The 27,405-nt window shown below is 36.6% G+C and overlaps 1 protein-coding gene across 1 annotated transcript in view; it reads right to left on the bottom strand.

Annotated features, from left to right (window-relative positions):
- The window catches only part of ITGBL1 (integrin subunit beta like 1), a 154,193-nt gene that overhangs the window by 61,257 nt on the left and 65,531 nt on the right, over window positions 1–27,405 (bottom strand). Inside the window, exons 3-7 of the mRNA XM_075724300.1 lie at window positions 26,702–26,848; window positions 23,824–23,946; window positions 20,176–20,316; window positions 17,271–17,411; window positions 12,096–12,242 (exon numbers count right to left, since the gene is read on the bottom strand). Of these exons, the coding sequence (XP_075580415.1) occupies window positions 12,096–12,242; window positions 17,271–17,411; window positions 20,176–20,316; window positions 23,824–23,946; window positions 26,702–26,848 (699 nt within the window). The remainder of the gene's footprint in view (window positions 1–12,095; window positions 12,243–17,270; window positions 17,412–20,175; window positions 20,317–23,823; window positions 23,947–26,701; window positions 26,849–27,405) is intronic.

Genomic DNA, 27,405 nt, shown 5'->3' on the forward strand with positions numbered 1-27,405 from the left:
TTAAGGACAGTAAGGAAAAGTATGAACGATAACAATTCATCTTATAGTAACACAGAAATATAGAAGAAATGGACAAATTACCTCCAATTTAGAGATACTATCATTCCACTGAAAACAAAGACTGAAGTATCTCACATTTTGATGTCTAGATAAATTCAGGAGATGAACCTCAACCAGAATATTCTGTGTTTACAACAGCTAGCGTATATTTACCATGATGACTTGGCTTTTGTTTTCCCCCCTGTAGGCAGCTGTACAGGTAAGCAAAAGTGCTCTGTTTTGCATACACCAGTCAGTTCTGCATTTCCAAATGCAAGCTGACTCATGTAGTAATGTTTCAATATACATACATTCATTATGGGGTTGAGTACAAATTTTGGACAATACAGGCCTTCAACTCACTTTTTGCTGCAACATACAACTTCATGACTTTATATCAGGTATTTGCTCTAGTCAACAAGCTGTGAAATCTAATCAGCTCTCACACATAAACACATACACACACCTCAATTGGTTCTTTTTTCCCAGCAGAGATTCTTTTGGAATGTCTCTTACTGTGATCAAACTACAAATACTTGATATACCAAAGTTATGAGAGAGAAGGTACTTAAAGGTACTTTCATTTTAAATAGCTGCTATGCTTCCACAAATGTAAAATGAACCTGCATCTCTCTCTTATGTTGTATGCATTGCATAAACATTCCTTCATACAATTACCCTTGCACATTTCAATGAATAATTTTTTCAGCAGTATGAATCATTCCCATATCTCTGCAAGTACTCAAGACATTGATAAATCCTGACTTCAGGTCAGACAACATTTTTGAAGTGAACCAAAACAGGGTGACAACTTGGAGCAGCAAAAATCTAATCTGCTTTTAAAACTATTATTAATTTTAATTGGTTATATCTTTTCTGACTGGAACAAATAGCTTATGTTCTACCTTCTTACAAATTATTTCGGTATATCAAAACAGCAAGTATATTTAATGTTTGTTAGGCATCCTTTAGCAGAAACTAAAGCAATTTTACCACAAACCTCTGACTATCAGTATTTACTGCTTAAGTGTATGCAGTTTCTCCATCTAACATTGACAACAATACATTCCGTTTGTAGACTCTACAAGCACATACCATCCACCAAAGGTGTTGATGTGTTGCAGGTCTGTATGCAGCTCAGTATCCAACGAAATGAAAGAGACAGACTAGACAAAAGATTCAGAGGAAGTCTAGCACAAATGAGTGTCAGTCCATTCTTTGATTAGGTAATGGCAATTATGATAATTACAGCAATCCACTACAGGGAAGTGTTCCAAAATTGCCAGCCTGCTGCAAAGCATAGCACTTGCAAGTATCCACTTATGCAAAGCTTTGCCTGAACTTTTTGAATACTAACCATGTTCTTTCAGTTGTAAACAGCATAAGTTGGCCTGATAACTTAAGACTGTGATCTATTATATCTTATTAATACATGGTAAATTCTTCTAAGATATATGCATCATCTACAGATATACATCTCACTGCAATGTAAACAGAACAGGCACCATTTAAAGTTTAACCCAAATTCACACACAGCACTATGGCAAAACTATTATTTCTCACATACTGTTTTTCTGGATAACAATTTCAATGTGGAGATTTTTATATTATATAGACATAAGGTAAATACATTATAATTTTTTTTTTTTCAGTTTGCATTCTATATTATCTTCCCTGCTCTGCTAAACAAGAAGCCAAGCTCAAACATTTTGAAAACACAGGGGTGCTTGAAAAAAAGGCCAACTATGTCAAAAGACACACTAAAAATCACTGAATATTGACATTTAGAAAACACCAAGAAAGACTCCCACCAACTGAAAATGGGAAGATACAGGCTAAGAACAATTAAGCAAGACTGGGTTACAGAAAAGACTATGTACAGAAGGTAACTAGCTGTCAGAGAGAAGGCAGTCCTGGCCTTCAAATTCTTTCACAGATGTCTTTCACAGATGAAAAGGGTCATCTTTGTCTGCTGGAGGAAGAATCACAGCCAAGGGAACAAGAACAAGGAAGACCACATCACATACAAAAAGGAAATTTGCAACGTGTCCAGAGATGGTAGCATTTCAGAAGTACTGAGAGAATTAGAGGTATCTTTCATGTAGTTAATGCTTACAGCCATCAGAAAAACACATTCCTCTCTGAGCTGTGAAATGAGTTAAGTCAAATTTTTTACAATTTGTGCCCTTTGTAACCTACCCATTCTTATCCATCAGATTAACCCTACCTAAACCCATGCATCCAAACAAACTCCAATAGGCATATGGCTCATTAGAAACAAAACCATGCAAGCTGGCTAGCTAGTGGGCTTGTGCAGATTGGCCCCCTGAGTACAAAAAATGTATTGCTGCATTTCATCTGCCTTTTCAGTGGTGAAGGCACAATGTAGAATCTCATCTCTTAAGAGCTGCCAATAAAGCATTTGCACACTGATTTCTTTTTTCTGCAGATGTCAGAGACAAAAGGTGAAACTGAGCTGAATGATTGAAAAAAAGCAAGGAAACACACTCCTTTACTTTTCTAACCAGTAAGCAGAAAGAATGTAAAGCTGAACTATAACACATATGCCAGGTTTCAAAATTCTGAAACAAAATGGCTGGCACTAATCTGTGCATGGATCACTTATTTTGCTGTTATTTCCTCATAGGTGAAGCTACATGCTATGGTTTAATAGACATTAAATGCCATGAAGAGGACTGACATGTGACAAAGCCAACTGGTTACTTTTCAAATTTTGCAGTTGTAGGTGATCTATGGTCATGCTAGTTGTTCCAGCTACTCTATGGAATTATTTCTACTCTCTGAAGTACATGAGCTTTAAAAACAGCAAAGACGTACTTAGAAATAACACATTCCACAGGATGGACAGTTACATAGTTGTATCCTAACCTCTCCAAAATTGCACAAGAAATCAAAGCTGATTGACTACAAGATATCTTGTACGCAGGTTGTATCATAGACTCATGGGATCATGCATGCTGGAAGGGCCTCCAGAGGTCAACCAGCCCAAAGTCCTGCCCAGAGCATTCCTTTTACAGCAGGTTGCTCAGGGCTGTGACCCACAGAGTTTTGAAAATCTCCAAGGATGAAGATATCTAATTTTTCATCCACCAGTATCCCCAAGTCCTTCTTCACAGGGTTATTCTCAAGCCATTCATCCCCTGTGTCTGTACTGATATTGGGGATTTCCCCAACCCAGGTGCAGGACCTTACACTTGGCCTTGTTGAACTTTATGAGGTTCACAGGGGCCTGCTCCTCAAGCCTGTCAAGGTCCCTTTGGATGGCATCTCTTCCCTCAAGCATGTCAACTGCACCACTCAGCTTAGTGTCATCTGCAAACTTGCTGAGGGTGCATTCAATCCCACTGTATACATCGTTGATGAAGATATTAAATAGTATTTGTCCCAGTAGTAGACTCTTGAGGGACACCACTTGTTACTGGCTTCAACTTGGACATTGAGCCATTGACTATAACTCTTTGGACATGGACATCCTTCCAGTTCCTCTTCCATCTAACTGTCCTTCCATCAAACCCACCTCTCTCCAATTTAGTGGCAAGAATGTTGGGGGGGACCACATCAAAGGCCTTACAGAAATCCAGGTAGATGACATCCATAGCTCTTCCCTTGTCTACTGATGCAGTCACTCTATCATAGAAGGACACTAGATTACTCAGGCACGATTTGCCCTTGGTGAATCCGTGTTGGCTGTCTCTCTAACCTCCCAGTCTTCCATATGCTTTGACATATCATCCAAGAGGATCTGTTCCATGATCTTCCCAGGCACAGAGGTGAGGCTGACTGACTGGTCGGTAGTTCCCAGGGTCCTTCTTTTTACCCTTTTTAAAAATGGGCGTGATGTTTCCCTTCTTCCAGTCACTGGGGACTTCACCTGGCTGCCATGACTTTTCAAACACCATGGAGAGTGGCTTGGCAACTACATCAGCCAGTTCTCTCAAGACCCTGGGATGCATCTCATTAGGTCCCATGGACTTATTTATGTTCAGGTTCCTCAGGTGATCTCAAACCTGATCTTCTCCTACAATGAAAGGGATTTCATTCCCTCAGTCCCTGCCTTGAGGTTCAGGGGCTTGAGAGATATGGGAAGAATCTGGCAGATTACTTGCATTGAGCTATCCTGATCTTCAAGCAGATACCACGGTGACTGAAATTGCCTGTGATTAGCAAGGCCTCCAATCTTGAGGCTACCTTCAGCTGTCTAAAGAAGGCTTCATTTATATCTTTTCTTGATGAGGTGGTCTGTAGCAGACACCTACCAACCACACCCATAATAAATAATTATATATGAATATATCACATATGAATAACTACATAAATATATAATATATAATTACATAAATATATCATATATCAAAAATTATGCCTGCGTCTTGCATATCCATTTAAACATCAGAATTTGTTTTGTCCTACACTGCCTTTCTTACTGGTAAGAATAAAAGAAAAGATATTTGAATCAAAAAAATGCTATACTGAAAAAGAGCATGTCAAGTTATTCCCATTGTGAAATGGCATCTATGGTTGTTACTCTGCCAGCCATAAATGTCATGGTTTAAAGATTCTTTTGTTATACTGGACTTTTATCCCACAGCCCTAATTCCTAAGTATCATCCTAAAACAGATATGTTACTTTTCCTCTGTTCTTTACCACTTCTCAAACTTCTCACTGTGAAAACAAGTGGGAAACTTCAGAATATTAACAAATTCTATTACAGAAATTTTTCTGAACTACTTCTTTCTTGCAATATCACCTACATCTCAGAAACAGACAACTTCCAACACACCCTGCTTCTACCGGAACAGATTAAAAAAGCACTTATGCAGAAACAAAGTACTTCCTGAACAATTTATTTATTACTGAGTTATCAGCACCGCAAGTATGGGTTCACTGCAGAAATGAAATGTTCTCTTGATTTACAGTCCTTCCTTCATTCCTCTTCCCCTACTTGCTGTCTCCCCAAAAAGACACCAGTAAAAGGCAAAAACAATAGCCAGGAGTGCTGTAGGTGGGTCACTGACAAATAAGTAGCTTTCTCTACAGGGAAATACTGAAGTATTAAGCTCCTGAACACTTTCTGATAAAAAAAAAAGATAAATGCGTTTTTAAAAATCAGGAATGGAAAAAGGTGAAATATTCTCAGCAGTTCCAAATTGGCTTTCCTAACAAAAGGCAGCTTCCAGAGGATCCTGCTTCAATTAACAGAGAGAGGCAGGCTCATACAGAACCTGAATCAGAGCAGCAGTTTAAAATCAGTGATCTAAACTATTGATAGACAAATCTAGGAGGAGTGTGATGCAATTATTTATCTGTATTTTTCCTCTTAGACTTCAAGAGACTACAAGTGGAGTTCAGAGTGCCAGTCCAGCGTAAAAGGGTACACCAAATTGCATAACAAATATTGTTATGCCAGCTCACTCGGCATTAAAGTACTAGTATAGTAAGAGTGCCTCTCTGCTTGAAGCACACAGATGTATAACGGAGCTCAGTCTCAAAGTTGATGAGGTGAAAGCTAGAGACGTGACGCATGACTTGCATTTATGTTCCGTTCTTGTTACACCAGCTAATAACATTACTTGCTGCCAGGCTGTCTACTGTAGTGCTTTAATTAAGACCTCCTTCAGAATGCAGGGGTCATGCAAAATGAATGAAAACAGCAGGCCAAATTCAGAGATTATGTACATTAGAGTAATTTACACTTCAATTAAACAGTGCAATTTGCATAATAAGAGGCTGCAATAAAGAGCTGGTAGCTGGGATAGTAACCTAGATTTTACCTCAGGATTGTTTACACTTTTCTGCTCTAACCCCATCCTGTCATATATAAAGTATAGTGAATTATTCAAATGGCAGCTTGTACTATCATATTCCTTTACTAAGTCAACAAGCAAGAGGCTTTAGAAACAATGTTTTTCTATAGGTACCTAATAGAAATAGGAAATTTTTTTGGTTGATTGGTCTTGGCAATATCATACTAGAGGGAGACCCCAAAGCCCTTAATTAATAACTGCACTTAGAACAAAAGAACCAGAACTGTGAGGACATAAAACTACAGTAAATAAGGCTCCAGTAGTAATAGCACAGGACTAGTTGTCATGATCTGGCACATGCCACCAGCAGCCCTTCTGCCCTTTTAAGGCATCATACCTATTTGTAGAGACTTACCTGTTGGAGAGATGATCAGATTGGCTTTACTATATCACAGTTTGTATAGATTTAAAAATCTTGAAGATATACTGAATGATGTCATCCAAAGGTTTATACGAAGCTATAGTAGTTGATGATCTAAATCCATAAATTATTTACAAGCTGAATATTTTATGATCAGTCATGTAAGACTTCACAAAGGTCAGAAGAGAATTGCATAGTTACACCTGCTTTTAGGCACCTATTTAGCACATCTTTTTATCCAGTTTCCATCTACTCTTGTCAGTACACAGATATGATTTATTCCATGTGCATTCCTCCTTCCTTCTGCATATCATGGTGTGCTGTATCAACAGGAATTTACAGCATTTCCTCTATCAGCTAGGGCTTTGATGAGCTAAGTTTCAGAGCCACATAAAGCATATGTTATACAATAGTACAACCAAGATATCCCAAAAAGGATTAGGACTTTACAGCAGCCACTGGCCAGTGGCACTGCTCTTTGGAGTCATCATTGACCCTTATCCCCAAGCTTTGTTTCCAGAATCCAGAAGATGGTATCCTGCAGACTACCAATATGCATTACAGAATCCAGCACTGAACACACGGGATTGATTCACTGTCTCAGTTCACCACAAGGAATCTTTAATAATGCATTAAGCTCTGTTGCTCTTCCACTAAGTCAGTCAACATCTGATAATTTTAAATGGAGAAGAAACAGCAAAGTTATTGTAAAGTAACTATGTCAGTAAACTTTCAAAATGCCATGCAACTTTTGAACTCATGAATTTAATATTTTGAAAATGGGACTTAGGAGAGTTTGCAAAACCAACAAAAACCTTTTTCAATAGAGAATCAAAAAACCCCTTCATATTTCAGATAGCCAGTGCTAAAGCAGAAATGTAAGGGGGAATTTCACAGACAAAGAAACAGTTTCATTCTCTCCCTAAGACAAATAAACAAAAGCAATTATCAAAAAGAGATTAAAATGGTAAAAGACACTACCAGTAAGAAGATCTGTCTTTTATCTGTCTTTGGATCACTGCCATGGGATGGCTGACTTCACTAAGGGTAAGTGATGAAAACAAGATTATTTTAAAAAACCCTCTCATCTATTATTCTCAAAACCTACGCATTTTATTTTCAGTTCTCTTCCTGAAGGCTTTTTTACTATAACTATTCTGAAATCTGCTTTTTGCCCTAAGGGGAAATTCAAGTGAGTGATGTGCATTTTAAAGAGAAAAGTGGTTTGTCTTGTCCCTTAATCCTGACAACAATATATTATCTCTTTATTTCTTACCAAAAGGATTTTTTGGTGTGTCTTTGCCTTTATCTCTGACACTGGTCTTGTTGTATAGTGTGTTTTTAAAAGGGACAGACTTTCACTGTGAAAGTATTAAATCTATAGTGAAAAGTCATGCAGCGAGTAAAAAAAAAAACACTCTCAGGAATAAAATTGTAGAAGGAATTATTTACTTTATATGAATGAAGCTGGCTCGACTCTCCTCATCCTCAGCATGCTTTTGTAAGGAAAATAATTTTTGGAAAGTACCTAGCGATAGTGTATTTGAATTCCCAAAATTTTCATCTGATCCTTCCCTCCCATTATATATAACAGGAACTATTGAAGGTAAAGACAGCCTGATTGATGTAACTGAGAGGATTTATATTTCCTCTGCCTTTACTGTCTACATCTCAAATGATGCTTTCTCACTTACCGCTCAGCATGTCAATATAAAGTCTTCTCTCTCCTTAACCTACTGAAACAGCTAATAAGTCTAAGACCATGGTGAAATACACTTTTGGCAGCATCTCTGCTCTCCCCACATGCTGATCAGCACCCATGAAACAGCTTGTTATTCCTGTGAGTGATAGGGGAAAACCAGGAAGGGAATTACAGTCTGGAATAAAAGTTCACTGCTTCATCTGCTCTCAGGAGAGTGAAATGCAGATTGAGAAATTGTAAGCGACAGCATTTTATAGATAGTGATTATCTAATTAGGTCACGTTCTTCATAACTTCCTTTTATTTCTCTAAAATTTTAATACAACTTTTAAGTACCCCTGATATATTAAACACTTTACTTAAAGAAAATCTTTCTTTCACTGTCCATTTTTTTCCCTATACCTTTTTTTCTCTTCCTGAGGTTACATGACTTATAGTTAAGGGAACCTGGGATTCTCAAAATCTGGGTGGCACATGACAATTCTCCTAGTTTGTATTGCTGATGTTTTCTTTAGTTCTGCCTATGTAGGAACGTAATTTGCCTTAAAGGTAACTAATAAAAATTTGGGTATATTTATACTAAAATCTGGTATTTTATATGAAAATTTAATATTATAAACATATTGGGTCATTGAGTCGTAAAAAAAGAGTAAGATTAGGCTAACATTCTCTTTTCTTTTCCATTCATCATTACCTGTAAAAACAAAGTTTAAGGTAAAGTAAGCACCTTACCAAAATTAAGTTCAAAGATGGAAGTTTTTGGTCCCTCAGACTGATTGAAAAATTTTTAAGAGTATCATTTTACCATGATTTTTTTGCTAATATTATAAAATTTTGTGAGGTGAAACAAAGAATTTTTTTTTTTTTAACTTAAGCCCCCACCATCCCAAATCTCTGACATGAATATATACAAATCCCAAACTTTTTTTATGAGGAATTTAGAGGATTTGGTGGCTTGGTTTGGGGTTTGGGTTTTGGTTTGGTTTTGTTTTTCTTTTTTCTTGTTCACCTTCTGTAATTATTATTGGGGATTTTAAAGACTGAAGCTGAATCATTGGAGTTTTATAGTCTTCCACATCAGAAAGTTTTGCAAAATGCACAAAAAAAACCCCTAAAAATGGCCAGCCAAATCTTTGAAGGACTATTTCTTCAATGCTTCCTCTAGCAGCATGGATTTTTTTTTTTTTTTTTTTTTACTCCTGTTTAAATGAAGGATTATCACATTTTTAAATCATACTTAACATTTCAACAAGAAAATACCATCTAGAAAACATAATTTTTGTCAATCTTGGGAACAGAGTATCACAACTGAAGTTTCAAACTCCCCCACCTGAAAATCTGAGCATATGTCAGCATTTAGACAGAGACTATAGAAAGAGACTATAAATCATAACAGTTCTATCTTTTCCTCCCTACACATTTTGACTATCTATATGGCATTAAAAATCCTAAAAATGCTTTGTCCTTCAATGTCTTTATCCAATACCATAAAAGTGATTGCAAAAGAGTACATTAGGTGTCACAACTGTTGTTGACTAACCTAGAAACAAAAGGTACAGATGAATAGGAAATATTCTTCAAGGAAACACAATATATGGCAAAGTCATAAAGTCATGCACCTGCATCTCTGGGCTCTCCATTCTGCATCCTATTGCATACATGAACTGCTTTACTAGAAGATCCCATTAAATAAGGACATTAAGTACTCAATTTCTCCAGCAGTGCAGTGGATTACTGACCTGTACAAGGACTTATTGTCCTTGTACCATAGCCAGGAGAAAAATATTACAAGGAGGTTACCAAAACGATAATGTTCAAATAGGAAAATTAATGCTTCCACTTCCTTTGGAACTTTCCCTTCCTTGTCACACAATCCTCCCTATGGACCTCAGAAAAATTGGGGGTGGTGTTACAAGTCCATGGCCTTTTCTACCCCAGAAGACTTGAAAGAGGTTGTGTTGATAGGAAATCTTTATTTTGTTTCATTTGCTTGTGTAACACTTCTGCCCATGACAAGATATAATGACAAGTAGTAGGATTTTCAAATGGGACCAACGAATTTAACTGTGCAAGTCCAATGACAATTTTTTATAGGAACTAAACACCTACATCACTTCAGCAGTACAGGAACTTTCTCACTTTTTTTATTATATTCAAAATATGATGGAAGAAAGAGAAATCCAAGGAGTCCAAGGAGTCCAGGGTAAAAAAAAAAAAAACACACTACCCAGTAAATTACAGATGATAGACTAAAATCTCTTTTCTCTTTTTCTCTCCCAATTTCCTAAACAAAATTGTTCATAGAACTAAAACAAGATTACCACATTCCATTTTAAAATGACAGTTTTCATGGGAATTCTTTTTCAAGCGTGGAATGCAGAATCTCTTGTTCCTTCATTACAGCAGCTGTCTATCATACTATGTTGTACATCCACGACTGTGCCATTTGCACTCCTCATAAACCCTGGTGATGTCTTCTTGTTTGGAAGTCAAAGGAAGTTCAGTGAAAGCCGCTATCAATTCCTTTGTTCCAATAGATTCTGCTGTAGTTTATTTGAAAATTTTGACCAACAGATCATTCAGTCAAATGAATTCACCTGAAAGGGACTCATTTCACTGCTAGTATCTCAACAGGAGAACACTGCCACCATTAATACTTGGATGTTTTTTTCAGAAAGTCAAGAGGATATAATTATTGCCATTAATATCGAAATCTCTAAACTCACTCTTTTCACTATACTTCATAAAACTTCTGAAAATTTAAAATATAAATAGAACAATATGTTCCATAACTTAAGACTGTATTTTTATTCAAATTAAACTTGTTCTTATGACTGTCATTCTTTCCTCTGTCATTTGACTTTCACAGTGCACAATGCAATTAGATCATAGAACTGACTCCAAATGCTCAACATACACAGCTCCTAGTGAAGCAGGTGAGAGGAGACATTCCATATCCAATGAGAACAGGAAAAGAGTGAGCAAGTATTAAAATAAATAAAATGTCAACACTCTTTTCTTTGAGTTATAATTCTTGCAATCGTGAACAATAAAATACAGTCAATTCTCTACAGATGCCCATGTTTCACCTAACTTGTAGCCAAAAATTCCTTTGAGAATTTTTAGCAAGAAAAGAGGTGTAATTCACTAGAAAACTGTAGCTTAATTAAGAAAAAAGCAAGCGACAATCTGTTAATACATAGTTCTTTTAAGATACAGCTAATGTTGCATTTACTAAGTTATGAGATGCTACACAGTTACAGGGGGAGAAAAATACAATTATCACAGTGCTAACTTGGGTGGACAGCCTACAATTTTTGACTATGTTAGATAGTATTAGTGAAAGAAGAAATTGCAAATGAAATGACATTTGGGTCAAATGCAATAATTCAAGAATAGGTTTAGACCTTTCCAAGCAAATACTTAAGTGGGCAGAATTCATAACAACTTCAATTACCAGTTCTAGTAAAAGTCTGTCTCATATTTACTTTTCTGTCTTCTCTCTACAGAAAACCACATTTCACAGAGTGACAGATGAAAATTAGCAGGCACTTTTCCTTCTGAGAAAAGTTTCCTTTTGCTTGCAATGTGTATTTCAATTGTATGTATGACTTAGTATATTTTTTTAGTCAAAGCTTTTGAAAAGGCTATAGTGTCACAAAGAAATACTTTCAAATGAAAAGCCAGTGGCTAACTAGCAAACTGCACTGAAGAACTGCATTTTAGAAGTCAGTCTTGTGCTCAGTAGGGCAGGTTCTTAGGCAGTGTAAATCTGAACAGCTCTTATCACAATGGTGCCACAACATTTTACACAGGCGAAAAATCTCATGCTGGTTTTGTCAAAGAATGCACAGAATAGGTTCATATTTTTACTGTATCTTTAGTAAAGACTTAACTGCAGCAATCTTCAAAGTATCCTTAAAAACCTCCAAAACAAATGCTGAGATATGTAAAATAAAATACAGAGCAGTAGATGACAGGAATAATAGGTGACCTTTGTATTCTTCTCCTCCTTTCTCATAACTCACAAGTTATGGAGGTGTGATTCATGCACAGTAAGCCAAGACAGTTCACGTTTTTCAGTACTAGTAATGCTGGATATCTGTAAAAATTCTTTTAATGGAAGTACATTTTAAGGGCATGAAAATTCTTCCAGAAATGTGCTTACCTCTTCCAGAGCAAGGTAAATTAGAATTTCCTTGGCATTTCTTAGCACTTTCCTCAACTGACAATGGACAAGAATGTGGATGTTCACACTTCTTCCCAGTCCATCCTTCTTTACAGTCACACCTTCCACAATTACACTGTCCATGACCTTTACAATGAATACAATTAAAGATTAGCCTCTACACTGATGATAGGTATTAAAACCTCATGATTACATGAACTTTATCAAAGTTGTGATTTCATTAAATAACCAGACTGGCAAAAAATACAATCAATTCACTATATCTACTTTTTTCTGAAAATAGCACTGGTCTATCATTCCATTTGAGCCATATTTCCTTTTAATTTTTTTTCTTAAGAGACGTTTTGCCACTTGGCACACACTCCTCATGCAAAAGGGTGGAAAAGAGGTTACAAATACACGTTTCACCACTGTCTGGAAAAGGGGGGCTGTCGTAAGGCAATATTTCATTTACCTTTATGTTCTTCTTGTTCTACCACAGTTGCAGCATATTCTGTAAGTAATATATCAATACCATCTTTTATCTACTTGCAATCAATGTGATCCACTAGACACAAGCAATGTCACACCAATTCCAAGTCTCAAACCAGTGCCTGCTACTATGAAGGCCTTCTACTACTGGTATGCAAATAATAAAGTACTGGACGTAATCAATTCTCATTACAATAGGGCAGTTGGATGTGGTTTTGGTATCTTATTAGCTAACTTGACTCTTCCTGACCATGTCTGAACACAGCAACATAAGAGCAACTTTCACTGTGCAAGTTGAGGTGAGGAAAAGCAACTGACCTCTATAGAAGCTTTTCTGGAAAGTTTCTTTAAAAAAATGTGATAGCCAAGAAGTTAGGGGTGAATCCCTCCTGAGAACTTAACGTGGAAAGCCATCCAAGCAATCTATTTCCTCTGTATGAATGCTAACATATCCAGACCAAGAAAAACCAAGCTAGTTGCCCAGCTCCCTTCATCATGAGCTTAATGCTCTTTGCATAAAGCAGTGGGATTCTGGCAATAGAAAATGTTCCTTGCACTGGATGAGGAGAGCTTGAGCATCAGCAAAAACATTCCTTGCCACAAAATCAAATATTTATTTTCATGATCTCTGACAGCAGGTTAGATCTTTTCTCACAATTCTCACGTAGTCATAATTCACTGGACACAGGACCCCAAAGCATTGCTCTGATGTCCACTTGTCTATCCAGGTTCTTCTTGAAAACAATACCATCACAGATTTTATAACTCTTTCTAACTATACCTGCATTTTAAGACTGGCTTACATTATATTTCTAAAACATATGCATTTATCAGTGCACAAGGAAAAAATGGGAGGAAGCAATTTTTCTACAAATTATCAGAGTATATGTCTTATTAATTTCACAAGAATAACTTTCCTTAACATTAGTTATTTGTTTTCCTTGAAAAGCATTAAAGGCTTCTTTTTGTTTAGAGGGTAGATTTAGATTAGATATTAGGAAGAAATTCTTTATTGTGAGAGTGGTGGGACACTGGAACAGGTTGCCCAGAGAAGTTGTGGATGCCCCATCATTGGAAGTGTTCAAGGTCAGGTTGGATGGGGGGTTGAGCAACCTGATCTAGTGAAAGGCCGGGGGGGTTGGAACTAGATGATCTTCAAGGTTCCTTCCAGCCCAAACCATTCTATGAGTCTACGATTCTGTCCCTTGGTTTCATGTGTACCTGCTGACAGGTTGCAAATTGGATGTATGTTCCCTGATCCAGATAGATACTTATGAGAGCATGATGTTCTTTCCTATAATATTTTCTTTGCTAGAGCCACAGAAAAGGAGCTAATGAGATGTGTGAATGCAGGAATTTTCTTATGGAAGCCTTTTTTCTTTCTACGTCAAGTCATGAAAGCTATTCTCTCTTTAAAGGAAGAGAATCACTAATGTTGCAAACACTTCTGAAAGCAAATCATTCAGTAACATACTGAACAGCACTTCAGATGTTAACAGAAGGCATCCGGTTGCCAATATGAGGTACTGCAAATTGACAGTCACCCCAAGCCATATGAAGCTTCTGGAGGAAGATGCTGTTGTGTGGTGTTAAATCCTCACAGCACGGCTGTCAATTCCTGTAATTTGTAGTTTATGAAATAAACATAGCATTTCATTCAGTTACAGCAAAACTCTTCACATGTAAACATGATTTCCTATCATTTCAATCTGCTACTCAGGACAACGTGGTTTGCTGTCTCTACCTATTAGGTAGGCAGAACAAGACAGGAAAAGTTTTGCATCAGCTCCATTTGAGCTAGGTTTTAAGAGAACTGGATTATTTTCTCTAATTTTACTAAACCCTCTTGGATTAATCCTAAACCAATTTACAAATAATGTGAGAAAAATGAGGATATTTTGCAGACATACCTAACCTGTGCACACCTTGTGCACTAAGTAAATTTATTTCACATAAACAAATAAAAAGGCTGTCCAATTACAATTCTGCTAGTAAACCTTTAATTTAATTGCAGATTCTGTCTGTCTACCACAATGAACCAAAATTAATACTTATGCAGCTTGTCCATTTCTGAAATAGGACTAAACAGCAGGACTATAAGACGTTGTTCACACTGCTTCATGTGAAAATGGATTTTTTACACAATCTATTTGAGGAATGCATACTTGGATGGCCAGCTAAGGCTAAATTAGGATTTTCTAAAACATAACGGAAAGGGAAGGGGTCAGGCTAAGGAATAGTACTAAAATTTTTGCTGATTAGATAGAAGAAGAAGCTATACTTCAACATGAGTTTTAGTTACATCAAGCAAGCCATATGAGCACCTCCTTTTGTATCTCTCGTAAGGTTTGCTCATTTACAGTTATGTCTGTGTAACAAAGAACACTGTACCAGTCCTTAATCCAATGTCAAATGGTAATATCTTCCCCCCAACTCCTTTGTAACTGTCCATACTTTCTTACACTCTGCTTTCTTACAACCATTACCACCCTGGGCAGCAGCAGCAGCAATGGCAATAATGTCCAGGAAAGAGGGAGTTCAAGCCCTGTTTCAGTGATGTAGCACTAACTGTAGATGTCTCAGGTTTGCTTTAATCTAATTAGGTTCGAAACTCTCGTGTTCACCCTTAACTACAGAACACATTTACCATGTTGTCTTTTAGCTTTGTATTCTTTAGCTGATGTTGACATTTTGAACAGTGCCTGAGTGCTAAAAACATACTCAGCAACACAATAATACATTCAAAAATTGACTCCCAAAGTCAATCCTCCTGCTGCTCTCATGACTGCAGTTCTACATCCTTCCAGCTTATTAATTAAATAAACCTATATAACATTTGTAGGTGGCTGAAACAGTAACAAACAAATGAATTCACTGAAGATTTTTAGAAATGCTTCTTTCTTTTTTTTCTCATCTTATTAGCTAGTGATTCATCAATATTTATTAAAAAAAAAAGACCATAACAGTTGAGAAACTTTTCACCTTTATAACAGGCAAGTAAGAGGCTAAGAATTTTATGCATTATGTTTGTTTCAGCCTTCTCTCCCTATTACAGACAACTCCTATGATCTTTCTATGAGGGATCTTTCATTCTAGTAATAGAAAAATATACCACATCATTATTTTCCTTGATGTGACTGCATTCTTCCTATTAATTAGACCAGATCAGATTTCTACAGGATGCATTAGAGCTGACAACCTGTAATCTGTCAAATCCCTTTGAGACCACCCTCATTTGTTTTTGCAAAGTTCCTGTGTGTACAAATTGCACGCTGTGTATTGACCAAAGTCCTGCTCTCCTGCCCAGTATCAGTATCTTTATCAATAACTCTACAACATTGTATGCAAGGTCTCAGAATCTCAGCTTTTGTTAGTTGGTACATGGAGCATCAATCTAAATACAGTGTAAACCTTGGATGGCTGGATGGACATTAATTAATTTGAATACAATGCTCTGAAGTACAAGTACAAGAAAAAAGGAAGGTGAAGGTGTCTCAGATACAGTGTCAGTGCTGTGTAGCTGGACCACACATTCATATTTTCCACATATTGATGCTCTATTCGTTCTCAGGTCAATTGGTATTCTCAGCGTACTGTTTTTCATTAACTCATTAATTCACTTTTCCTCAAATTTCTTCCTCTCACTTGTCCTCTTCCTACCATATAACATGAAATAAAAAATTTGATCCAACAAATTTTCAAATTCTAATTTCCCCAAGGAAGGAGAGATATATATATGTGCTGATTTTGGCTGGGATGGAGTTAATTTTCTTCATAGTAGCTAGTATTGGGCTACGTTTTGCATTTGTGCTGAAAACAGTGTTGATAACACAGGGATGTTTTTGTTACTGTTGAGCAGTGCTTACAGAGTCAAAGCCTTTTCTGCTTCTCACAGTGCCCCAGCAGCCGAGTAGGCTGGGGGTGCAGAAGAATTTGGGAGGGGACACAGCTGGGAAAGCTGACCCCAACTGACCAAAGGGATATCCCATACCAGATGACATCATGCTCAGCATATAAAGTTGGGGGAAGAAGAAGGAGGGGAAAGATGTTGGGAGTTTTGGCGTTTGTCTTCCCAAGTAACCATTACGCGTGATGGAGCTCTACTTTCCTGGAGGTGGCTGAACACCTGCCTGCCGATGGGAAGTAGTGAATGAATCCCTTGTTTTGCTTCGCTTGCATGCGTGGCTTTTGCTTTACCTATTAAACTGTTCTTATCTCAACCCACAAGTTTTCTTACTTTTACCCTTCCAATTCGTGCCCCCATCCCACTGGGAGGGAGTGGACAAGCAGCTGTGTGGTGCTTAGTTGCCAGCTGGGGTTAAACCATGACAATATATAATTTTAAAGTTTCAAACTTTCTCCAGTTTATGTTAGGCTACACAGAAGACAGGAGTATTAGAACGTAGATGGGCACCAGAAAGTATTTCATATTTACAGAATTTTGTTAAAAGGCATAGAAAAAAAGGACATGTTTCCAGTTCTAAAGATTCCTTAAAACATTTTTTTTTACCGAATTATGTCTTTTAATCTAAAACGTCCATTCCCCCCCCAAAAACAGCTAAAACTTGGCATAATTTAAGCTAGGAAAATGAGAATTGGAGCACTAAGGAAGAACAAGATCAGACCAATTGAATGCTTTTGTTTTAAAACTACACGTAAGTTCCTTTTACATATATTACTTACCTGAACAGAAGTCATCAGAATATCTATCATACACTGCTTTGCAGTTTCTTTCATCACACTCACAAGTATCTCCATGAATATCTCCCCAGTCACCAGTTGGGTCCACATCATGGCATGTGCATTCCCCACATACACATGTGCCTAGGAAAGTGGGGGAGAAAAAAGAGAGACAGAGGTAGAAGATTAACTGAGCAATTTAGAGTGATAGTAGTTCGATTACAGGAATTTACACTTGTGAAATTTCTGCTATCACAGGAGTGCAGTTTCAAAGCTGCAAGTGTTAATCATGAACATCTGCTCATCTTCTATGATTGAAAACCTTTGACGATTATTTAGTAGTAATAGTTTATACAAACAAGTTGGCTTCCTGTTTAAGTTTCTTTTTGCTCTTGAGCCTAGTTAGGAATCAACAGAAAAATGTAGTGCACAGAACAGTCGTAAATCTTTGACAGCAACAGTAATTTGCCCTGACACTAATGACAATAAAAATCAATGCTGTTTAAATGACTTGGGCTTGGGCACAGTGGATAATTAATGATTGTTAAAGCATAAACATTTAAACTAGAAGGGAATCCAAATTCTAATCCAGCTGAAAATGTCTAGGAGGTCATTCTTTATATAAGAAGAACATCAGCACAGATCTACATGAAAATGGTACTTTTCCACCTTTCCCAAGTCAATATTCAGGGCCACACCCTGTTGTTTACAATAAGAAGAGAAATGTGAAATAGGATAGAGATACTAATTTGGCACAACCTTATTGATATACAGAGAACGCACATCCTATTTACTTAGGAAAAGTCAGAACAAAAAACCATAGTTTTCTTATTCAGAAATCCAAATATGCTTCAGGGCCATACACTCACTACTTTTTCTGGGATGACAACAGGTAAAAAGAAGCAGCCTAACCTTACAGATGTATGCAGTTCATTTCCTGGAGAGTAGCTTCACCTTCTGCTACTCCACCAAAGCCTTTGTCTTCTTACTCAGGTTAGTCTGAACAATATAATGCATTTGAGGACAACAGGACAGGGTGACTAAAGACTACATATGGATATGGGCACATCCTCTAAAAAGAGAAAGTCTACACAATTGTGCAGGCATGACAGTTAGAAGCAGCAGGAAGAGCTGCTGCCCTGTTTAGTGCTAAAGCCACCAAGACAGCCCTCAAGAAATTTGCACCTGATCTTTGATACTTTCACAATTCAGTGACATTTCTGAAGGGAAAAAAAAAAAAATCATCAGCAACAAACAAACAACAACAACAAAAATCCCACCAAAAAAACCCCAAACCACCAAAACAGAAAATGAGGAAATGCCTCTGGAGAGTGATTAATCCTCCCAGAAACAACTTCAAAGTTAATCTGGATCAGCTGTCCTGGATATTGGAATGCAAAACACCATCTCACCAAAGTTCAAAAAAATCTAAAGGTTCACATCTGGTCTCAGCTGTTTGACGAGATAGTTGGTGGAAAGATACAGAAAATTTATCCAGCTTAGCACTGAAGGAGGCTGGACAGCAAGGTTAGCCTCAATATTTAATTTTTAGAAGGCTCAAGAATGACAAGATGAACTGCACCTGTATCACAAGATGTATAAACACAGAAAACTGGGTAAATAGGACTAACGAAAGTAGAAATATTGTGTTGGAAAGCAGCTTTACGTAGTCAAAAGCCTACAAAATTTTTATGTGGATAAAATCGCAAATACATGAAAGCCTAAAAATACAAAAGTATCCCATGAATGTACCTTTGTATAGGAGTTTGTAGCTATTTAGAATATCAGCTATACTATTTATCCTCATATCCCCCAATTACCATGCAAATTTAAAGAAATACCTGCATATCAAAATTTCAAATTTGAACAAAAAATTGCTTTGACAAGAAATTATTTGACAAGAAATTACTTTCTCAGTGCAAGTGAAGCATCTGATCTGAAGTCACTTTGACATTTATTATTTCCCGAATTAAAGAAAATTTTTTACTGCTAAAGTCCCAAGACTAAATGAGTCTACATGATCCCTGTATTTGAGCCAATCTTTCAATTTCCTCATAATTAAGAGAAAAGAGCTTTTTAAATGCTCTCAGGATAATTAGATGTTCACACTATAGCAGGTTTTGTCAGTAGAGTTGTTTTTAAAAGAGGTGTCTATGTGACTTGTGCTTACGTTCTACCGTAATTTTTCTGGATTATTGCCTAAAAAGTAACATTTTTTTAAACCCTTTGTTCAATGATGCCAAACACAGCAGCTAGTGAAAAAGAACCTTATTTTGTGCTATTTTTTTTTTCAAAACAGCAAAATTAGACAGAAGGATAAGGTAAAATTCAAATTCCAGAACTTTGTGCAAATAAAACCCCGTGTCATTAGAAATATTGTGTGAAGTCTACCTTTCCAGATCTGTATGCATTCCACAGCATTGTTACTGAACAGTTCTTAGGTTTTTCTTCAGGTTGCAGTGGAAACTAAAGGCTTTGTGTTTTAATTTTCTCTATTCAATTGTGGGTCTTTGGTCTTCTTTAAGAGTGAATTGACATACAGTCCTGTTGGCCTTACAGCACCAATCCATTCAAAGTCAAAAATCTGCTAATATTTTATCTTGCAGGATAGGTCTCTCACCAAAGTAGATGTAATAACAAATTATCCTGCTCAGTCTTACTACAAAAATGAAGAATGAGAACAGTGTGGGTCAGCTTAATCCAAAAACGGGTGTGGATTTGTGTAAGTTTATACCTAAACACAGGTATTTACCCACTCACTTGGAAACATATATCCAGAACTGAAATCAGTGAGAACAAACTAGAACCTATCAGCAAACACAATCTATGTACTACTGCAGAAAATGCATATTGTGAAATAAAAGCAAGCTATATAAATATGTGTAGAAGGAACGTGCGAATAACACACCTCTGTTGCTGCAGATTTTGCCATCTGGAGATGTGCATCTTTTCTTGATCTCCCAGGGGGTGATGTCACACTGGAATTCACATTTATCTCCATGCCAACCAGCCTCACAGTAACAGTTTCCACAGTAACACTTTCCATGGCCTTAACCCAAAACAAATTTTATACAGTGAGAAAGACGCAAGTTTTTAAAAGGCATTAACAATTTAACTGTTTTGATCTTTTCTTTTAAAAACTTTTAATGCTAGACTCAGAACAGAAACAATATCCGAATTATACTTTTCCCCAAGTCTATTTTAGAACATGTTTTCATTTAATCACAAATTAAATCTAATCAATAAACACTAAGAAAATAACATCAATATTTTTACATTTGTAAGCTTAATTTTTGAAACTTTACAGGTAAATTTGGAAGACAGTAAATGTAATAGTTAAAATTTAAGCACAGCTTTAAATGTTAAGATAGGACACGCTTGCCCACTGTACTTGGCATGTCTAAGAAAGCATTGTGTGTTCTTGACTCCTTAGATAATTCCAGCAGAGGGACCTTGACTTACTACAAACTGTCCACATTGTATATGGCTTCCCTTCTTACCTGTTAAGATTTTTGAACATGGATAAACCAGTTCATGAAAGATAAGAACTAGTAAAATGAACCTTTTAAATGTTCATTTAACAAACCACACATCTCCCAAAAAGATAGTTGGGTCATCTGAGACCTGATGAAACCAGGTCCTGAACATTTTGATCCACTAAGGTACTTCTGTCATGTGCTTCAATCACACAAAGCATTTAAATTAAGTAGCTGCAACTCTTACTAATCTTAAAGCCGTAAGTTAATTCTTTACAAGAAGGATCAAGTCAGGATCTTGTCCTTTTTTCCCTCTAGATATGTGAAGCTTAATAGACCTCGTCATCTCTATCAGAGTCTGGTCAACTTATATCCTTAACTATCAAGAGTGCAAATTTAGACCTGTGGAATACATTTTTTTCCTGATTTTACAATTACAAATGAAATTTTCATTACAATTGTTTGGTTACATGTTCAAAAAATACCAGAAGATAAAAATACCATCTTACTTAGATAACTAAACAACAAAGACAAAGGTTGTTGTTAAACAGTGGACAAGAAATAAAGGGAAAAATGGTGGAGTGAATGAATTTGATCTACTGGCAATTTTTGCGGATTAAAATATCACTTGCATAGTCCTCAAATAAATATGAATTAAATGATACAATTTGCTACTACCTCTTGCTCTTGACTGCAGACAAAATCACTCCATTAGAGTAAAAAAGCCTTAGATAAAAAAGACCAGGATCAGAATTTCATTTGCTAGAAACCATGATACTTTATTAAAAATAAGCTGGAACTTGATTCCAAAGTTTATGCAACCTTAAATAAAAAGTGATACAGTCAACCGACTTATCAAAATCCAACTGAGGCTGGAAAAGCTTGATACAGCTTTGTAACTCTGCCTTACCTAAGAATTGATTCACTTAAAAAATGCAGTCCCCTTGTGCAAAGATTAAAATGCATGTGATTCATATCTCAGCATGGTATTGTATGCTTTTCCAGGATAAATTCCCAGCTCACAGCTGCAGGCTTTAGAAACATGTGTGTAAACAGAAGCTTTTGGTTTTTCATTAGTTTGAGCCTCCTGAGTTGGCTTTCTTCGAAGACAATTAAAATCTTCAAGACCTGTCTATACCTTCAAGGGCAATAAAGGGTATGTAGCAACTAAGTAGGCGCTACACAAACTCTGAAAGGACAACAGGCACTGATTAGGTTCACCCTGTCTGTGGAGAGTATCCAGGGGCCATTGCTAGCTAAGCAGAACTGAGTTGGAATGCTGTTTCTTTATTACTTCATAAATAAACCTAAATGATTCCTGTGGTGGAAATCCTGTGGAAGGAAAGACCACATAGAGGGTATCAAAGGTAACATCGGGATGGGAGAGAAAAGCAATAACTGGATAGGCACGTGGGGTCTGCTTTTTCTGTGATGAAATTATGTACCTTTGACCTTCAGTTCACGTACTGTCTATTTTTTCTGCATAAGGCCTGGTTCACCATATGGTTATGTACTGTAGAGGTTTGTTAGTAAGCAAAGCAAAATCTAACACTCATAATCTACGTGCATAAACTTTTCAGCTTACAACAACCTAACCAAGTCAAGCACACCATTAGTTTATACCTTATATTTACTTTAGAAAGCTCCAAACCTACGTAAGATGTCAGGGCTATTATACTGATGAATCACAGACCTTAGAGACTTGAATCTACCAACACTTTTTTGTCCTTTCATATCAGCATACTTTGATTTCTGCTTACACATAAAACTAGTTTTTTACAGAGATGCATCTGGTCTGTTTTGGAATATGGCACCACTGGATGAAACAAGGGGGAATGAAAGCTAAGAAAAACCTAACAATATAAACCAGCAGCAACACAGGTGGGGAAAAAAAAATTACAAAAACAGCAGAAAGAGAATTTACTGGAACCAAATAAATGGTCATTTTTTATCATATTTGGTACCATATGTAATCATTACAAGCAAATAAATATAAATGGAATCATTGGCAAATAAAAATTATTGCCCTCCTCTCATTTTATTTTAGGCAATTACTGGAAATATTGTACTCTACTCATGGATTTGGACTTCAGACAACCATGATGTTTACTCTCATTTACAATCCCCACTTAATCCTAAGCAAAATAAAGGTTCTTTTTGCCTTCAAAGGCACTGAAATAAATAGAATTTATTTTGTTCTCTGTGTAAGGATAAAGATAGATAAAGCTATTTTACACAAATACGCTCTCTCTCTTTATACACACACACAGAGCAAGCACTATTATCAGAGTATGAATAGTCTAAGAGCAGTTCTGAACCCTCTTGTATGCATACAGACACAGTATGCATGTGTATAGCTTGAAAAATATTTGTAGCACCTTCCAGCTCAAGGACAAGCCTCCCTAGTAATATAGGCAACCACATTTATAATGCCATAAATGGTGTGTATTGCACAATATTTAATTGCCAGGTTCCTATCTTATACTGAAATGAAATCACAGTTTGAATTTTGGTTGCTTTTCTATGAGCAGAGTTCTCTCCATCTTACTCTCTTGCCTTTCCTATCACAGATGATATTTCTCCTCATTTGCTCCTTCCCCTTTTTATCTCTTGAATTGCTTCTGAGTTCTTATCCTATATTTATTCATGTTCTTTTTAATTTTTGCTTCCTTGACAAAATTCGTAGTAATGTATTTTTCTTTTTCCTTTTTTTTTTTTCTATGTCCTCCATCTTGCTCTCATCTGTGCCACATAGCATTCACATTTCTTATATTCTACCAAAGACAGACACACTAAGCTATGAATTACATTAGTGAATTACCTTGTATAATCCTCTTTGTGGTTCTTCCAAAAAGAGGAGGATGTCACAGGATTTCTTCATTCTTTAACCTCCTGCTTAGCTCATTTTTGCATCTGAAATTCCCACTTGCAATTTTCAAGCTAAATTCTTGCAAATATAGTTACTGTTATTTTAAGTCATACATTCAGTAAAGACATTTTGTAGGTCCACACAATTAAATTATTTTATAACAGCCTGTATTAATCTTCACCATTCTTCTTGTACTCACTAAAATACATACCTGTACAAATCTCTTCTGTCTCATCATCTATGCATTCTCTGTCATCACATTCACAAAATTTACCATAGACCAGTCCGTTTCCTTCTGAGTTTGCACATTTACACCTGCCACACTGACATGTGCCTGTAAACATTTAAGACAGTACTCAGTGACTGCAGTTTATGGAAAGAGTTTCATTAGTCCATCAGAGATGGTACATATTTTATTTCTGAGAAGACTGAAATCTAAAGATCATCCAGCCAAATAAAAACACACACAGAAACAATCCATATCAACAAAAAGCCTAATAGATTCAACACTCAAGTTGTTCATTTTTAATAAGGAGAACCATATTTCCCTAAGTAAAATTCACTCCTAGAGTTGTCTGTCTGACTTCATACAGTGAAGTATGAAGTCAGCTTTGGAAATTATATCTTCTGCCTACTGAAAGGAGAATATTTAACTTAGTCATCTGCTCAAGAATGAAGCCTGGTTTCGCCCAGTTCCACAGCCATGTTACATGACAGTAACAGGGCATGGCTACTGAGGACCTGAAAATATGTCTGCCTAAGTTCACAATGTTCCTTTGCACTCTAGTCTCTAGTCCTTTTTGTATAGATATCATCTGAGGATTAAGATTTTATAAGCATAGCCTTGGAGAAAAAGCCAGGAAACAAAGGAAGGAAACATTGGTGAGGAACATCTGCATGAAGACCTTATGATCAGGTGTAAGGAAAAAAGGACTCAAGCTAGAAAGCAATTACCACAGCAATACATTAATTATACAACAGACAAGCTAATTGCAGAGAAATACATTCATAGTGTTATTAAACAAACCATAAGTATTATAATAGTGTATCAACAATTTTACTGCAAAGCACATGTTTTTCCAGTGGTATTGATGTCCACATTACTAGTTATTTCATTCATTTGAAGAATTGTAGGAAATTCTATAATAATATCTTTTTATTTCAGGACTTTGACCCAATCTACTTTAAGCTTTTAGGGCTCATTTTTCTTCAGTCTGTGGGTGATGTCTCAGAAAAGAGTACATCTTGCAAGAACATTAAGAGCTATAATAAAGATGCTTGCTGATTTGTCACAAGATGGGTTTTATCCATGTCAGACCAGCAAGTGGTTTGAAAACATGGGTCTGCCTGAGATTATCCCTCAATGTAAGTACTCCTAGGACTCCCAAATGCTTTGGAAGTGTAGAGCGGGTTTTTCTCACAACATAAACCACAACGGAAAACTTTCTGACATAAGGAAAAGCCAGAGAGCTCAGGTGATGCAAAGGATGGAAATGGGTTTGTAAACAGATCTGTCTTCTGTTAGGAATAATTGCTCACGTAAGAGAATCTTGGTTTAGGTAGGATGCCCTAGTTGCTCTGACAAATGATTAGGAACAGTAGAGTCAGAAAAGTTAAATTTTAGGTGGATCTTGATTGGTTCATGAGAAGAATTACAATAAATGGTTAGCTGTGTGACAGCAGAGGACTGTTTTTGCAACAACTCATGTCATCCTTTCCCATCTTTTATTGGCAATTACAAAACAGAGCTCAGACCCCAAAGGCGATGTTGGCAGTAGATCAAAAGGCAATCCCATCAAGACAAAATACATGTGGCATCAAAGTTACCCAAAACTCCCTAGCCAGTCTCACTGGAATTCCTGTCCTGTTTAATACTGGCAAACCCAAAAGCATTTATTCTTCTCCTGATCTCACAAACACTCCCCTCTTAGCCACTTTTAGTGGTTTTTCAGCTACGTTGGTTTTCCTGTGAAGACTCAGTGATAGACAGACTGGGGAGACTTCTAGCCAAGGAAAGAAAGAGAAAAAAAAAGGTCTTAACATTCTTGTTTAAGTACTTCAACTGATCACAATGAACTATGCTTATTTTTGAGAGTCAGTTTCTCATTTAGGTGTCTCTCATTTGTAGCCAAACATATTTCATATAATTATATTATTGTCATAAATGAAATGTATCATTTACTCAGTATGCTGTATACTTAAAATTTTACATTAAACTGGTTTCACATCTTGTTGTGAGAGCCTAGCTTCTCTGTAGCAGGTCCCACAAATCCTTTGGGTTCTTTGCTCATGTCAGCAACTACCTTGTGAGAAATTTAGTTGCATGAAAATCTGTGGACCCAGACAGAAATTAAAGGCCAGCAACAGTGAGCAGAAGTGGGGTTCTTGAAACATTGTCTCACTTGGAGATCGACGTAATGGAAAAACTGGAAGGCAGTTTCTGGTCTCAAACCTTGATTGGTAGCAAATGCCCTTCAAAATTTTACCATTCTGCAGTGAAGTCTTCTAAAAGGCTGATTCTGTTTCCTCTTTTTTAAGGAAAGGACTTCCTATTTAAGTTAGGATGAGTTATAAAATTAAAGAATTAAGAAATAAGAGAGTTACCAAATCAGAAAAGTGAAGATGGAAGTACCCCATTAAAATGATTCAGCAGATCTCCCACGACTGTTTTTAATAATCATTGTTACAGCTCAAAAGTGTCTCAAAAAATTGTACAGCTTATAAATGTCCTGGAAAAAATATTTGCAAATGTCATTTCTGCATGCTATAAACACAAACACAAAAGAATGACATCACTTTCTGTGTTAATGCCATTACCATAACCTTTTGATGGGCACAATACATGACACAGCTGCAGTTTCATCAACCTAAAATAGCTATGCATAAACTAGAGCACTAAAGTAGGCATTCTGAATCAGTGCATATCATACACACAGGAATAGGCTTATAGGAAAATTAAGCATTTTAGTATACATACAGTGTCTTGAAACATACTCTACAAAATTTCTAATTAGAAAAGAAATTACAGTGATCCTCAAGATAACACAGGGAGAACATCAAGCCATCAAAAGCAACAAAAGACATCTTACCTGCACCAGAACAGATGACATCTTGAGAATTCTTGCACATTTCATTGCTTTTCTTCCGTGTAAGATTGCAAGTAGTTGGATGCTGACAAGCTTCACCATACCAGCCTTCATCACATTTGCACTTCCCACAGTCACACTTCCCATGGCCTAGCAATGGAAGGAAAGAGCGTGTCAAGTCCTTTTTTTCATTCAGAAAGTGATATTTTCCAATCCAGCTTTTAAAATAGATTCCATCAATTATAGTTTTAAATGAACATGATTAACAGATTCACTTAATGTAGTTCATATGCAATTAAAAATAGAAATGAATAAATACGATCTTAAATATAAGGAGACACCTGAAATCACCATGACTTTGAAATCTAACGTATGTAATTTTGATAGGTCTACATAGGAATTCTTTAAGAAGGAATACAGAACTAAAACATCCTGTATGAACAATGGGCTTTCTTACTACTTTCATCTCTTTCTCATTCCCATATTTGTCTACTGTTAACTATTATTAAGACAACATACTCCAAGTGCAGAGATTCCATTCGCCTCCTTGGCCAGCTGTAGGCAAAGAACAGCTAGAAAGTGCAACCTGAGGACACAAGATTAACTGTTATGGTACAAACCTTGAAAAGAAGCATGGAGAGGGCCAGCTACAGCAGCAAGCAGTAACTCCCTTATCCAGCAGCAGCTGCAGCTCCTACCTCCACTGA

This window comes from Pelecanus crispus, chromosome 1, assembly GCF_030463565.1.
Source record: "Pelecanus crispus isolate bPelCri1 chromosome 1, bPelCri1.pri, whole genome shotgun sequence".
Taxonomy (NCBI): Eukaryota; Metazoa; Chordata; class Aves; order Pelecaniformes; family Pelecanidae; genus Pelecanus; species Pelecanus crispus.